This window comes from Drosophila kikkawai, chromosome X (genome assembly GCF_030179895.1).
Source record: "Drosophila kikkawai strain 14028-0561.14 chromosome X, DkikHiC1v2, whole genome shotgun sequence".
In the NCBI taxonomy this organism is placed as follows: Eukaryota; Metazoa; Arthropoda; class Insecta; order Diptera; family Drosophilidae; genus Drosophila; species Drosophila kikkawai.
The window spans coordinates 5,964,564-5,978,825 of record NC_091733.1 but is presented as its reverse complement, the minus strand read 5'-3'; the positions used below and the strand labels follow the sequence as shown (position 1 = coordinate 5,978,825).

Genomic DNA, 14,262 nt, shown 5'->3' with positions numbered 1-14,262 from the left:
TGGACTTGAAATAAAGGACTTTAGAGCCTCCTCCTAGCATTTAGAGCGAGCGCCAAGCAAATGTATGTTTAAAGCTTTAAAATCGTATATGATTACATGCGAGGCATCGCCGCAGAATGGAAAATTTCGTCACTTAGAAACATTTGCCGGACTTTATCTTTTGATATGTTATTTTTAAGACCCTAAAGTATTTTTTAAGCAAAAAAAAATTTTCGATTTTTAAAAAAAGTTACTCAGATGTCCCCCCTTAATCACTTTGGTCAGAAGTAAAGGAGTCATTTGCAGCCCTATAATGTATATATGTATATTCTTTATCGACATCAACAACCAAGTCAACCTAGCCATGTCTGTCTATGTAATATATCAAATATAATATTATTAATTGATTAATTTTTGTATGTATTATTTTATTATTTCTTATTATTACCAAATAGCCAATATCTGCCATTGTAAAACCATCTTATCTTATCTCTAATCGGATAAGGAGTGTTTTTTAACGATATGCTGCGACTAACATCAGGTGGGCAGAGGCAAGGATAGGTGTCTTAAGATATTTTGTACATTAAAGTCTAAGGACATTTCAACAACCAACAAAAAGAACAGTTTGTTGTAAAGCGAACATAAAACGCGGAAAGGATCATGCGCCTATACATTTTGTTTTCACGCCGGGCAGGTCTGACGATCTTTAAGAGAGGGCAGGTCCAAAAGGCGTAGCCTATTGGCATAAGAAGAGAGGCGACGAAGTGGGTCCTAGTCTAAACCCCAAAGAGCGAAAAAAATTAATAGCTTCTGTACCGATTCTATAAGGTGTCGATACCTTGCATATTGAGGGGACCATACACACGAACAATATTCGAGAATAGAGCGAACCATAGATATATAAAGGAGTTTTTTGGTGTAGGGATCATAAAATTCCTTTGATCGATCCAAGATCCGTTACTGATGGTCACGTTTAGGAACACTCGTCCCTATAGAATAGCTGGCATGGAAACAATTTTTAACAAAAATATAATTGCATTGGACATTAAAAGACGATCTTCTTTGCTGTACGCAAACTTTTGAGACTACTATTTTTAAATGGGTTTGGGTAAAATGGTCATTATAAGAAAACCGCTAGGCACATAATTCTGCAAAAATAAGGAGGCGACGTCAATTGAATGACTAATAGATTGAACCAATTTTTGATTCGCAATGGAAAATATTTGCAGAGTTTTTTGACATTAAAGTCAATGTTATGATTTTTTATTGCCCTGTACGCAGAGATATGAGAGCAAGTGTATTAACATTTACAGTTGTTAACAAACAACAGGGAAGGATGTTGTTCAAATCAGCTTGGAAAAGCGTAGTAGAGCCAGGATTCGCATTAGGCAAAAATAGTTTAAAAGGAAATGAAATGGCTGACAAAACAGCCAAATCAACATTAAGAATGCCACTTGTATTCACACCCAACCATAGCTCAAAAGACATAAACAAATTCCTAAAACACCAACTAAACCAACAAACACATAGCCTACTCATCAAGTGCAATAACTGGTACCAAAACATTAATACCAACTCACAAACATCGATCTACTCCAAGATAGCACAAGAAGAAGTCACTCGCCTTGACCAAATAAAGTTTACCCGTTTACGATTGGGTCATACAAACCTAACACACAAACATCACCTAGATACAACAACACGACGAAACTGCCCACTTTGCCATACATACACTCCAGTCACTATAGTTCACATCCTAAACCTTTGCCCTACAATAGCCCAAATTAAACAAAATATCCTTAAAAAACATAGACGCCACACACTATTTAAGTCACCCCTCCACAGAAAACATCAAAATAATAACCAAATTTCTTAAAAAAAACAACATTGTATCACAATATTTAACATACATTTGCTTGGCGCTCGCTCTAAATGCTAGGAGGAGGCTCTAAAGTCCTTTATTTCAAGTCCAGCTTATTAAGGGGGTCTTCTCATTCAAAAGCCGTTTTTTGGACCCTTTTTAAAAAAATTCTTATTTGAAAACGCAACGAATAATTGAAAACTTTTTTTATTTATTGTATTCAAAAATGTTCAAAGTAACTAAAAAAGTTGTTCTTGCCTCGATACGAGGGTTGTTCAAAGAGTAATGAGACTTCAAACTTGGTGGTCGAAAAAAAAGGTGTCGTCCTGGCGGCCACGATTCAGGGTCTCCAGAGCGTCCGAAATGAAAAAAAAAAAAACGGGGTTATAATCAGAATTGAAGTCATTTTCGGGTGACGGAACAGATTTTTTTAAAATTTTTTTTAAACAAAATGGCGGCCATTCAAAAAAAATTTTCGATTTCGGGCTTTTTTTTTGTAGATTAGTGTAAAAAAAAAAATTTTAAAAAAAATCTGTTCCGTCACCCGAGAATGGTGACAATTCTGCGTCGGTCCAACTTTGTTTCATGAAAATCGGTTCAGTTGAACTGGAGATAATGATATCTGCCATGAGGCCGCCAGTTCGAAAAACGTGGTTTCGAGATAAACGCGTTTGAAGTTTGAAAAAAGCTCATTTTGCAAAGAACTTGCTTCACAAAAAAGGCTGTATCTTCTAAAGTAATTCGAATTTCTAAAAATCCTTTTGGGGACATATACACACCATCCCAAGCTATAAATAAATGCAAAAAAAAAAAAAAATCGAAAAAAAAAGTTGCCCAATGAGAAGACCCCCTTAAGTTAATAGATATTCCATCGGTCGTATAGAGGTAATAGAAATAGCTACTAGTCCGAGAAACGATTACAAATGATCTAGAAGACCCTGTCGCCGGTGCGTACGTGCTGGCGACGAGCTCAGTGGTTTGGAATCTTAAACTCCACCAAGCGGGTCAAATCAAAGCCAGCGGGCACTATTACAGGCTATTTGGCTCCGTCCAGCAATGAAGTTTCCTTTGGTGGTCCTGCCGGAACTGGCATATTCTCCAAGGGCGACACATACTCCTCAGCGGGCTTCACACTTGCGACAGGAGTCTTCTTAATGGTTTTAGCTGGTTTCATCACAGGCTGGACAACAGGATCGTCGTGCTTTTTAGGTGTCATAATTTCGTCCAAATCTTAGTTGAAGTAGGCATCCAGGGCCGCCGAAAACTCGCGCAGAGGCGAGCGTTTGAGATCATTGCACTTCTGTTGCGAACCAACCCAGATCTCGGTGAAGGCGTGCTTATGCTTGGCCTCAGATCTTGGATCAGACTCTAGGTAATCTTTTAGACGCAGTTGCGGCGGGTCCATGTCGAAGAGCTCCTCGTTGGGCACCTTCTTCGAGGCGAGTTTCGGCACCTTCCTGAGGCACATGGGCAAGGGCTCCTCGATGCCGTTTAGCGGCGAGACCACAAACTTCTTGAGCGTCTTGAAGCGCTTCGTATGCGGCTGAGCACCGCCGTTGGTGGACACACCATCACAAGCAGCCGAATCGCTAGAACACTCGCTCTTTTGATCACCAGATTTTGAGTCCGATTTGCCAAACAAGGCCTTTGGAGGCGTCTCTTTTGTGGTCTGCGGCTGCTGCTCTATCGAAAGCCCATCCTCCAATGAACCCGAAGTCTCATGCTCCGACATCCCCGCGGCGCTGGGATGCGCTCAGAGCTCGCTGATTGGAGATCTCGCTGTCGTTGAACGAGTGAAAGGAGTCACTGTCCTCGTTATCGGAAACATCACCCCCAGGAGAAAAGTTCATCTTGATTTATTTTCCACTTATTTGCGGTCAGCTGAAAATTATTTTGTCAATGGCGCAAAAGTCAAAGTGACACTCCTACGCAAATTGTACATGTTGTAAATAATACACCATAGCCCCGTATATAGTCGGTGGCCCTGGCAGCTCGCTCTATATATTTACATGTTAGTCTTAGTTTTATAAACTATTCTAACATTCAATAAAATAAAAAAAAATAAATAAAACTTTCTTATCTATATTTTCAGTACTTTCCAGTCGAATGAAACAATTGGCCATTTTACTTACCGATTTTAACTTTGAGTGCATAGGTACGGCACAGACCGATGATGAGAACGTCATTTGTGAAAGCCTAAAACGTTTTGGTGCTATCATTGGCAATATTGAAGATGAACGCGAAAAAATGGTAATTAAATGCTGGATATCAGAGCTACTTTGCCAAAAAAGTGATTCCAATGTTATCCCTTTTCTTATCTTGTTGGTTTTTTACGCAGCTTACTTTAGCTGATAAACATATTATTGAAGCTTTAGAGGACTTCAGAAAAAAACAAATTGGAAGCGTAAAAGAAAACAAAAAGAAGTTTGATAAAAAAACGGAAAAATTCTGCCAGTCGCAAGAGCGTTTTCTGAATATGTCTATAAAAAAACCCGAAAACGCAATACAGGAGGTAAGTAATGAAATGTAATATTTTAGAATGATGTATATTACGTTATATTATATTTATAAAATAATGCCGCAAAAAACCTTGACAGGAAGAACACAACAGTTGCATTGAAAAAAATCAAACAATTTATTATACCTTTGTAGTGTATTGTAATTTTGGGACTTTCTAATTTTATATATTTTGGGACGGATCGAACTCCAAAGGTTACTTATTGATAACCTTTTTTGTCAGCAATTCTTGGATTTCTTTATTTTTTTTTAAATACAAGGTGCAAAACGGGGCACTTTTCAAACATTAAATTAAATATTATAATACAACAACACTTGAAAAATACATATATTTTTAATTTTTGTATTACAAGTAAAATAAAATAAAAAGAATTGAAAAACGACAAAAGTTTTCAAAACAATTAGTCCAGTAGATTTTACTTATCGCTTAAAATTTGCAATGCTCATACTTTTTACACCAAACTACCTCCGCTCAACTACCAATAACATTGTCAATTTTTCGATGATCAATGTAAAACTTTAACAAAATATTTTAAAGATATTGAGCATTTTGAACAAATATATTTAAGATATTGTTTTCCATGGGCTATGTCATTTATAGGGTCTTCCCACAGAGGGAGAAAAAAAACTTATAAATTAGTGCCCTAGTCACAACGGGTAGATTAAGGGGGGATATACATGTAAACCAAAATTTTTTGGGCAAATTTTTTTTTTGTTTAAAAAATAGTTTATTATTTAAAGAATACAGTGTGTAAGTTTCATTATCGAATTCCAACTCTAAGTGCCTCAAATCAAGTATGCACGCAAGGTATACAAGTGTTAACGTGGGCGCATCAAAAACTTTATACGTCTTTTTCTCAGCTTCTAATTTTTGCATTTCTACCTATGCTATGGACACGATTCGCAAAAAACTACGTAACATATCGCAGTGAATCAAAAAGTATTATGATCAGCATGAAATTATCTTCTATTTGAACCTACATGGTTGTTATAAAACTGAGTATTACTATTTTTTAAGAGGGTGGGATGTGAAAACTGATCACCTGAAAGGTATAATGAATACAAAAAAATGTAGTTTACGGATTTCGGACAGGAATTACGAGCTCTATCGTGTCCATAGCACGGCAACTCAAAGCTCGAGGCGCTACGGCATATGTTCCATAAATCCGCCATTTTGTAAATATTGTTTATAACTAAATTTTTTTATCATCTCTGATTCTACTTTTAACTATATCCAAAGTTTCACGACGATTGCTGGACTATTTCTTATAAAAAAAAATTCACGAAAAATTGACAAATTTTGACCGCTTACATGTATATCCCCCCTTAAGATCTCATCCGGTTTGACGGAAGACCCTAATCTTGGCCTTCCGAAATGGCGTACCAGAGTCAGGCAGACAATTCTGCTTAAGGGGTTTAGAACCACAAAAAAGGCCTATTTTCCAGAATTTTTTAAAAAGATCCTATGACAATTTTGCAAATTTCATTTATTCTACATTAATACATAAGGTTTGAACTAAATTCTGTAAAATTTTGAACAAAAAATATTCACAAATGAGCCGTTGAGGGAGGGTTGAACTTAACCCTAAAAAAAATTATGTCCTTGCGGTAGGCAGGATTTCTCCGTAAATTTTTATTTGAAATCAAAAAACCAAAATTTTTTTGTAAGCTTATGTGTCTGGTTTGTCTTTGAACGAAGGATTTTTTAAAAAATTAAAAATAGAGTTTTTGGGAGTATTTTCATGAAAAATGGCACTTTTTACGTCAATTTTGGCCATATTTTGGGTTATAAAATCGGTTCTAATTGAAGATATAAAAAATCCTTTGTTCAGAGACAAGAAAAACATGTCTAGAAGAAGTGTGAATCTTGACTACCGACTTCAAGAAAGTGGTTTTGAGAAAAACGCGTTTAAAGTTTTAATTGCCAGTTGTGACTCATACGACGCGCTGGGCTTTAAATTTCTCCCATTCCTACAGTTTTGCTTCGATCGACTTGAAATTTTCGGACAACATTCCTGCACTTTGTACTATTATATAAAATAGTTTGAAAAAAAATTCATTTTTTAAAATTTCAAAACCCGGATAACCCCTTAAGGGGGGACATCTGAGTAACCTTTTTTAAAAATCGAAAAAAATTTTTTTTGCTTAAAAAATACTTCAGGGTCTTAAAAATAACATATCAAAAGATAAAGTCCGGCAAAAGTTTCTAAGTGTCGAAATTTTCCATTCTGCGGCGATGCCTCACATGTAATCATATATGATTTTAAAACTTTAAACGCATTTTTCTCAAAACCACTTTTTTTGAGTTGGCCGAAAACATAACTCGAACAAATCTTAACCGATCGTTCTGAAATTTTGACAGTATATCCAAAATACCTATGGCTATCGACACACGTAGGATTTTTTTTGCTTACTTTTTTTTTTATCAACAATTTTGTGACGTTTTTTTTCATGAAAATTGAACATTTTATTTAATCACTCACCATTTTGCTAAAAATCAAAATATCGAAAAAATCCTACGTGTGTCGATAGCGGTTGAGATACAGAAACTAACAAAATTTGATTTTTTGTTCTAGATCAAAAATTAAGGACGTTAGGTTTTCGGCCATGGACCCCTTTCAAAAAAATAGGGTCTACGAAGACATGCTGCACAGCCGCCATTTTGTTTTCGATTTATAAAAAAAAAAAATTATTTTGTAGTTCACATCTAACATTATCAAACCTACCTTAAAATTAAAAAAAAAAAAAATTGTTTATTATTAAAAAAATATTCTGTGTTAGTTTCATTACCGATTTCCAACTCTAAGTGCCTCAAATCAAGTATGCAAGCAAGGTATACAAGTGTTAACGTGGGCGCATGAAAAACTTTAAACGTCTTTTTCTCAGCTTCTAACTTTTGCATTTCTACCTATGCTATGGACACGATTCACAAAAAACTACGTAACATATCGCAGTGAATCAAAAAGTATTATGATCAGCATGAAATTATCTTCTATTTGAACCTACATGGTTGTTATAAAACTGAGTTTTACTATTTTTTAAGAGGGTGGGATGTGAAAACTGATCACCTGAAAGGTATAATGAATACAAAAAAAATGTAGTTTACGGATTTCGGACAGGAATTACGAGCTCTATCGTGTCCATAGCACGGCAACTCAAAGCTCGAGGCGCTACGGCATATGTTCCATAAATCCGCCATTTTGTAAAATATTGTTTATAACTAATTTTTTTTATCATCTCTGATTCTACTTTTAACTATATCCAAAGTTTCACGACGATTGCTGGACTATTTCTTATAAATAAAAATTCACAAAAAATTTTTGACCGCTTACATGTATATCCCCCCTTAATATAATAAATTGGAGGAGGAGATACTTTGCTTTGAGACTCATTCAGTCCTCTCTGAGCTCTCAGACATTGTTTTGCCCTTTTGGCAACCTGATGCTTATCCTTACTGAACTTCTTCACCTGCTTGACGACGAATGTCGCTCTGACTTTCCTTTTCCCTTCTTCTTCTTAGTATTCTCCGAATAGAATTTCGAATTGTCGGCAATGTCCTGGGTCTACCTTGCCCTTTGTGCTCCTTTGCCAAATAGAAAACTTACTTCGTTGGCTCTAGCGTACCATTTCAGATGTGATAGCCGCTTATCTTCTCCACTGTTGAAGTCAATTTCGGTGTTTGTTACATTGGACTAGTGGAGTGCTAAGACTAGCGTTCCCCTCCGTTCTCAAAGGAACAGTGATGACCGGACTTGGGAACGGAAGTTCATCTTCGTCGATCTCCGAAGTTGGTTGAGATGCTAAGCCCTAAGAATTAGAAAATCCCAGGGACCGTAAATAATGATTATCAATGTTTTCTTTAAACAAAAAAATATCGTTTATTTAAGTCTTAATTTTTCGCTCAAAATATTAATAATTGTTCTTTGAGAGGTTAAGTAAATATAAAATATAATTATTAATGGTAAACAAAATATACTAAAATCAATGGATAATCATTGAACATTGATTTTTATTTTTTTTTACCTATAATGATTACGTGCTCAGGAAAATCCTCCTCGTTTAGTCATCCCACAAGGTCCAATGCATGAGGTTGGTCGTTCATTATGAATTCATAATCGCCCGGTGAAAGTCAGTAGGCAAGGGTCACATAACCTGGCAAACTTGCCCAGATTCGCCCGAGTACCATTCTTCAGCATCAGATACCAGTTCTTCCAGCGTGGTCGCAAAACTCTCAAAATATATTTAATTAACACAATTTTGTCGGTCTTTTCCAGATTGAAAACTTATTTTACCCGGGGACAAGTATTATAACTTAGCGTCAACTGAAATTGTATGTAACAGGCATGTAACGGGAGAAGGCATTTTCGACCACATAAACTGAATATGTTATTGAACAGACTAGTCGAGACTTAGCTATGTCCGTCCGTGTGCAACAACAGTGAGATCTGTTTAGGCTATTAGAGCTATATATACTATATGTTCATGTTTCTTTTAAAATTTGACCACGCCCCTTTGGCCCATATAAAAAACCTAACTGGGGAATATGTGAATGGTTCGGTTTTATCGGACAATGAGACCTGTGCAGAGCTACTCTGATCAAAATAAAAACTTGGAAGTTATTACATAATAAAGTTAATATTAAAAGCTGAACTTTTCAACCATTTTTGGGTTTCCGCTAGTTTACCATTCTTGTTTTAAATAAAATCTACAACAAACTCCAACCACCACTCTTACTCTACAACAATAAGAAATTTAATCACCAAACTGTTCCCAAAAATGTAATTAATTAGAATCCCGAGCAACATCGGCATAGAGAGCAACAAGAAAGCCGGGAGTGAATTGCGCTAATCCCCACTCACATTTTCTGTGAACAACAGCACCAAAGACATCACACAATACCTAAGGAATTAATACACTCTCTTACAAAATGGACTGCAAAACCAAACCACCCAACGGTATAAACACATCTACATCAAACTTTTCATTCAAAAGCACAACCCTCAACACAAACAAACAAATAATAATTCATTTATTTCATGGATATTTCCCCAAAACAACTGCCACAAACAAACAAATAATAATTCATTTATTTCATGGATATTTCCCCAAAACAACTGCCCCTTCATAGACTGCACTGCACTTTTCCAAAAAAAATTTTTTGTTATGTCGTGAGTTAAAATTTTAAATCATTTTATTTGACATAAAAAAAAAACAAAAAACGTTGTAAACTTGTTGTTATTCATTTGTAATACCAACACAAATTACATTTACCTACAGAGAGTCACAAAAGTATTCGTTGCAAAGGTGGTTATGATGAAAATGACTTTAACTAACAACTTCAAAATGTGAAAAAATTAATTACTATCTTAAAGATGTATATTTTGTTGAGCATATATATAAAACAGAAAACGTTTTCAATAACAAGTTGCAGTGAAATATTTAAAACTAAATCGATGTTAAGGCTCACAAAAGTATTTCAGATTTTTTTTTTTTATGGGATGGTGCTATTTTTCTTTAAGGGTTTTGGTTGGGTTTATATTTTAAAATTGAATTCGGGGCAATCACAAACTTTCATTTTCCAAAAGAACATTATTTTACACCTTGCTTCTTGATTCTTTGAATATATTTCTGGAATGATTAATAATAGTTGTTTTACCAAAATGTACGTAATTTTTCGACTGAAATCAAGAAATTCGCCGGCCGAAAACAGTAATTGACTATCAGGGAAGATAGGAAATTTCGTTAAGAAAACAGAAAAAGCATACATTTATAGGCTGCAAAAATGGACACCGCCATGGGCACATCTGTGGGATCAAATGTATCCACTTAAACTGTCGGGAGAGTGCTCAGAAGCCATATTTTGCATGGTACCATAGATAGCCTATAAAAAATCTTATCTTTCACCTATCAACATGTCGAAGCTATTTTCTTTGATAAAACGTATTTGTACCGAAGTTTAGAGTATTGATGCTGATGTATATTTTAATATATTAAAGTGCAATTTACTCTCCAGTGCTACCAAAAGGGTTCAGAACACGCCAAGTTGAATTTTCTTAAGCTAAGATTCCAGGAATATCGGATTGCTTAAAAAAAAGGAACTGGAAGACATAATGCGGAAGTAATTATCGAATATACCCTAAGACAGGTGCCGAAAATTGGTAGAGTCTATGCAAAGACGAATATAAGCTATTAAACAAAACAAAGGATGGCACATAAGGTATATCACAATACAAAAATTATAAATATTTAAAGCCGAAAAAAAAAAAAAAAAACAAATACACTTTTGTGACATGAACTTTTGTAGTTCACAGAAATTTCTTAGAATAAAATAGCAATGAAGCTAGTTTTTTAAAGAACATTTTGTTTTTAATAGGTTAGGTTTGTCCGGACAGCCTTCATGGGGCCACGCATAGGCCTATATGACCCTTAGTTATCCGGGGAAATTCTTGGATAGACCTAGAGACTATTTATGAGGGTTTCGAGATCTTTGAAGATCAAGGTGTATTTCTCAAAGGCAAGGAGTTCGCCTGGCTTCCTCCTGGAGGCATATTCTAGTAATCCCAGAACCGGAGAGCCTAGGTATCTCATTCTTGCCCTCGTTAGGGCCGGACATTTGCGAATGAGATGCTCCAAGGTTTCGGTTGTCTCAGGTTGTCTCTGCAGACAGGCAGTGACCTGTTCGCATACCCCTTTCATAAATCCTTTCCCGGAAGATGCAGCACGTAGTGAGTGAGTTTCTCTTTGCACATGATTTTTGATATTCTTTAGGTTGTGGAATTACTCCTCCACCTGCTTTTTGCGCTTGCGTCAGCCCGTCTCTCTAGCTCGCTTTGGAGGGTTCTTAGGAAGACAGGGACGTTTTCTGCTCTTTCACTCGCCAGTCCGACGCCTTCCTTTGCAAGTTCGTCAGCGGTCTCGTTACCGTCTATGCGTTGGTGGCCGGGAACTCAATAGATCCTCACTGGCTTTGTCGTGCTCAGACTATCTAGTGACTCCCTGCTTGCCAGTACATTTTTGGAACTGACCGCTGATGATTGCATGGATCTTATTGCCGCTTGACTATCTACGAACAAATTAAACGCCTCATGTGGAGGTAGCAAGCTCTGCTGCTACCTTATGGTGAATAATTCTGCCTGGAATATTCTGCAGTGGCTTGGTAGCTTATACGTAGTTCTGTTGCCATGGGAACCAGCAATCCAAATTTGCACTTAGCAACCAACTCGCCGACATATACAGCTGTGTTCACTGAAATAGCAGTGCGACAGAGGAACAACTTCAAAACGTTTTTTTGTACATATTCCTTTTTGCAAGCTGATCTATTGCACATTGTTTTTGTAAAATGGAACATAAAGATAAGAATCGAGAAAAAATTCCGTTAGATTTGCTCTATTTTTATGTTTTATTGATATTTTTTCACATATGCAGCTCGTTTTGGCCGATCACTAAAATAGCAGTTTTTAATTTTCTTTCGCAAAAAGTGCCGAAATTTCTTTTAATTTTGTAAAAAATGACTTTAATTAAGGTCGTTATTATAGTTTATACTATAATACACCTTTACAACGCAAAAAAAAATTATTTTAGTGGGCGCAGGACCTCACTGCTCCATGAGAGAAAGGTATCAGATTACTTAGCCTAGAAAGAAGGGCAAAGCATGTAAAGAGTCTCTAAATCTTTCAAATTGTTCTTTTTAAATAGTTTATAAGTCATAACATTTGAACCGAACCCAAAAAAAGCGAGGTACGATTCGCAAAACCACAATTGTACAGGCTCGACGCGTACTTCGCTTCAGCAAAGCTCGTCCTTTTTGCATCCTCTAGGGATATATGAGCGGGAATTGGCATGGGAATCAGTCATGGGACCATTTCCCGGGGACTTATTGAATAAATTTTAGATTCTCGAAGTCCATGGAAAATGTCACTGCTTGATTAAAGGCATATCAAGGCCAGATTGGAGTTCGCCAATAGCCACTTGAACTGCCACTATTGAAATGGCGTAATATCCTTTGGATAAATGACTACAAACTGGTTTTATTTGGTGGAATAGGACAAGACAATATGTCCGTCGACCTCCAAATAGATAGTATCCTCCAAACCATACGCTGAAGACAGTAATGCACGGTGGCCTAAAAATCATGGTATGGGTATACTTTTCATACAACGTTGTAGGTCCCGTATATATGATCTGTGGGATCAAAGACCATTATGTTTATGTCCAAATATTAAAAACTGTCTTGCAGCCGTATCCTGAGGAAAATATGCCATTAATTTGGACATTTCAGCAGTACAGTGACCCTAATCATACCATCAAGGTGGCCAAGGACTGGGTTCTTAATGAAAAAGTGGATGCAATGCCATGGCCTGCACAGTCCCCGAATATAAATCCGATCGAAAACTTATGGGAGACATCAAGGGCTACGTATTAAAGAAGTTTCCGACTTCTAAGCCGCGGCTTTGGCAATTTGTGCAGGAGGAATGAGGCCATATTCCCCTCAAGCGTTGCTAAGACTTGGTGGACTCCTTGCCACCCAGGTATAAGGCTATGATAGCTTCTAAAGGCTATTTAACAAAATATTAGATCATAGTCAATTAGAATTTAAGAAGAAATAGGTTTCGTATACGATATTTTTAAATTTATGAAGAATTTTAGTTTTTCACTGCTATTTCAATGAACGGCATAATATAGACCTTTTTTGTTGTTATTAGCTATATCTTCTAAAGGGTTTATGTTACCTAAATTAAATGATTGTGGTATTGTTAATAATTAAATATACTAAGCTTTTATGAAAAAAAAATTTATGAAAATAGTGTTTGTAACAGGATTTTCCGATCTTAAACGTGCAGTTCGTTGGGCAATGCTATTTCCGTGAACACAGCTGTATATATGTAGAGTTTGTAATGTAAAATATATACTTTATTTAGATATGTAATGATAATTCTAAGATGATTTATAATAAGTGTGTGGGAGTAACATAAACTTTTAGCTTCTTTCTTTTACTGAACAACAGTAGGCGACTTTAGCAACTTTTTGACAACAGATATTTTCAACTTCATACGACTTTAGTGGCTGTCTTTAACAACTTAATCCAATCGCTCCGGAAACCCGACTACTCCTTGCGACTTCTCTCTGCGACTGCTTTTCGTCTACCTCTCTTATTGTATGCCAACTCTGCAACTCTCCCTCTTGGACTTTTTGCTCTCATGATCGGCTAGTTGCCATTCGCAACGACGCAGAATGTCTACTCGCTGCCAGGCTGTACCTTAACACCTTGCCCTCCTGCTCATATTCATCTGACCCAGATGAAGCCAACTCGTCGTCGTTATCGGCTATGTACCTCCAAAGCTTCATGTTATCGCATTTGGTACTTGTTATGTCTGGCCCTTCGACATGGGCTGCTTTTCGAACGTCGTATCGGCCATTTCGCTTTATTCGAACGACTTCGTACGGTCCTAAATACGGATTCGCCAGTTTTCTTTCTGCAACAAATTGAGTCCTCTTGATTGCAACGAGATGTGAGCACGCTTGCGCTTTCTTTTCTTTCTTTTTGTCTTCGTCTCACATTTTTGTCGCTCAAGATTAAACTAAGAAACAAACTCTTCATTCAGAATTTCTTGTTGACGCTCTTCTGCTTGGCTGTACATTTTTGTGCCAAAAAACAGCTTAAATGGGGACAGTTTTGTTGAGGAGTTTACATGTGAGTTAATTGCCTTTTGCACCTGAGGTACATATTTGAACCACTTGCTAGGTTCTTCTGCGAATATTTTGGTGATGACGGCAAGCATCGTTCTATTGATACGCTCGACTTGGCCGTTTCCAAGAGCCACTCCTGTATGTAGTAGAACAGATGTAGTAGAAATTTGGCGAAGCCATCCACAATTGTCAATATATTTTTAAACTGCTTCGATGTG

The 14,262-nt window shown here is 36.5% G+C and overlaps 1 protein-coding gene across 4 annotated transcripts in view; it reads left to right on the top strand.

Annotated features, from left to right (window-relative positions):
• Graf (GTPase regulator associated with FAK) overlaps positions 1-14,262 on the top strand; it is an 88,107-nt gene that overhangs the window by 24,426 nt on the left and 49,419 nt on the right. For all 4 annotated transcript variants that reach the window (XM_041774969.2, XM_041774970.2, XM_041774968.2 and 1 more), the window contains 2 exons: positions 3,933-4,090; positions 4,179-4,352. In XM_041774969.2, coding sequence (XP_041630903.1) covers positions 3,933-4,090; positions 4,179-4,352 — 332 coding nt within the window. The remainder of the gene's footprint in view (positions 1-3,932; positions 4,091-4,178; positions 4,353-14,262) is intronic.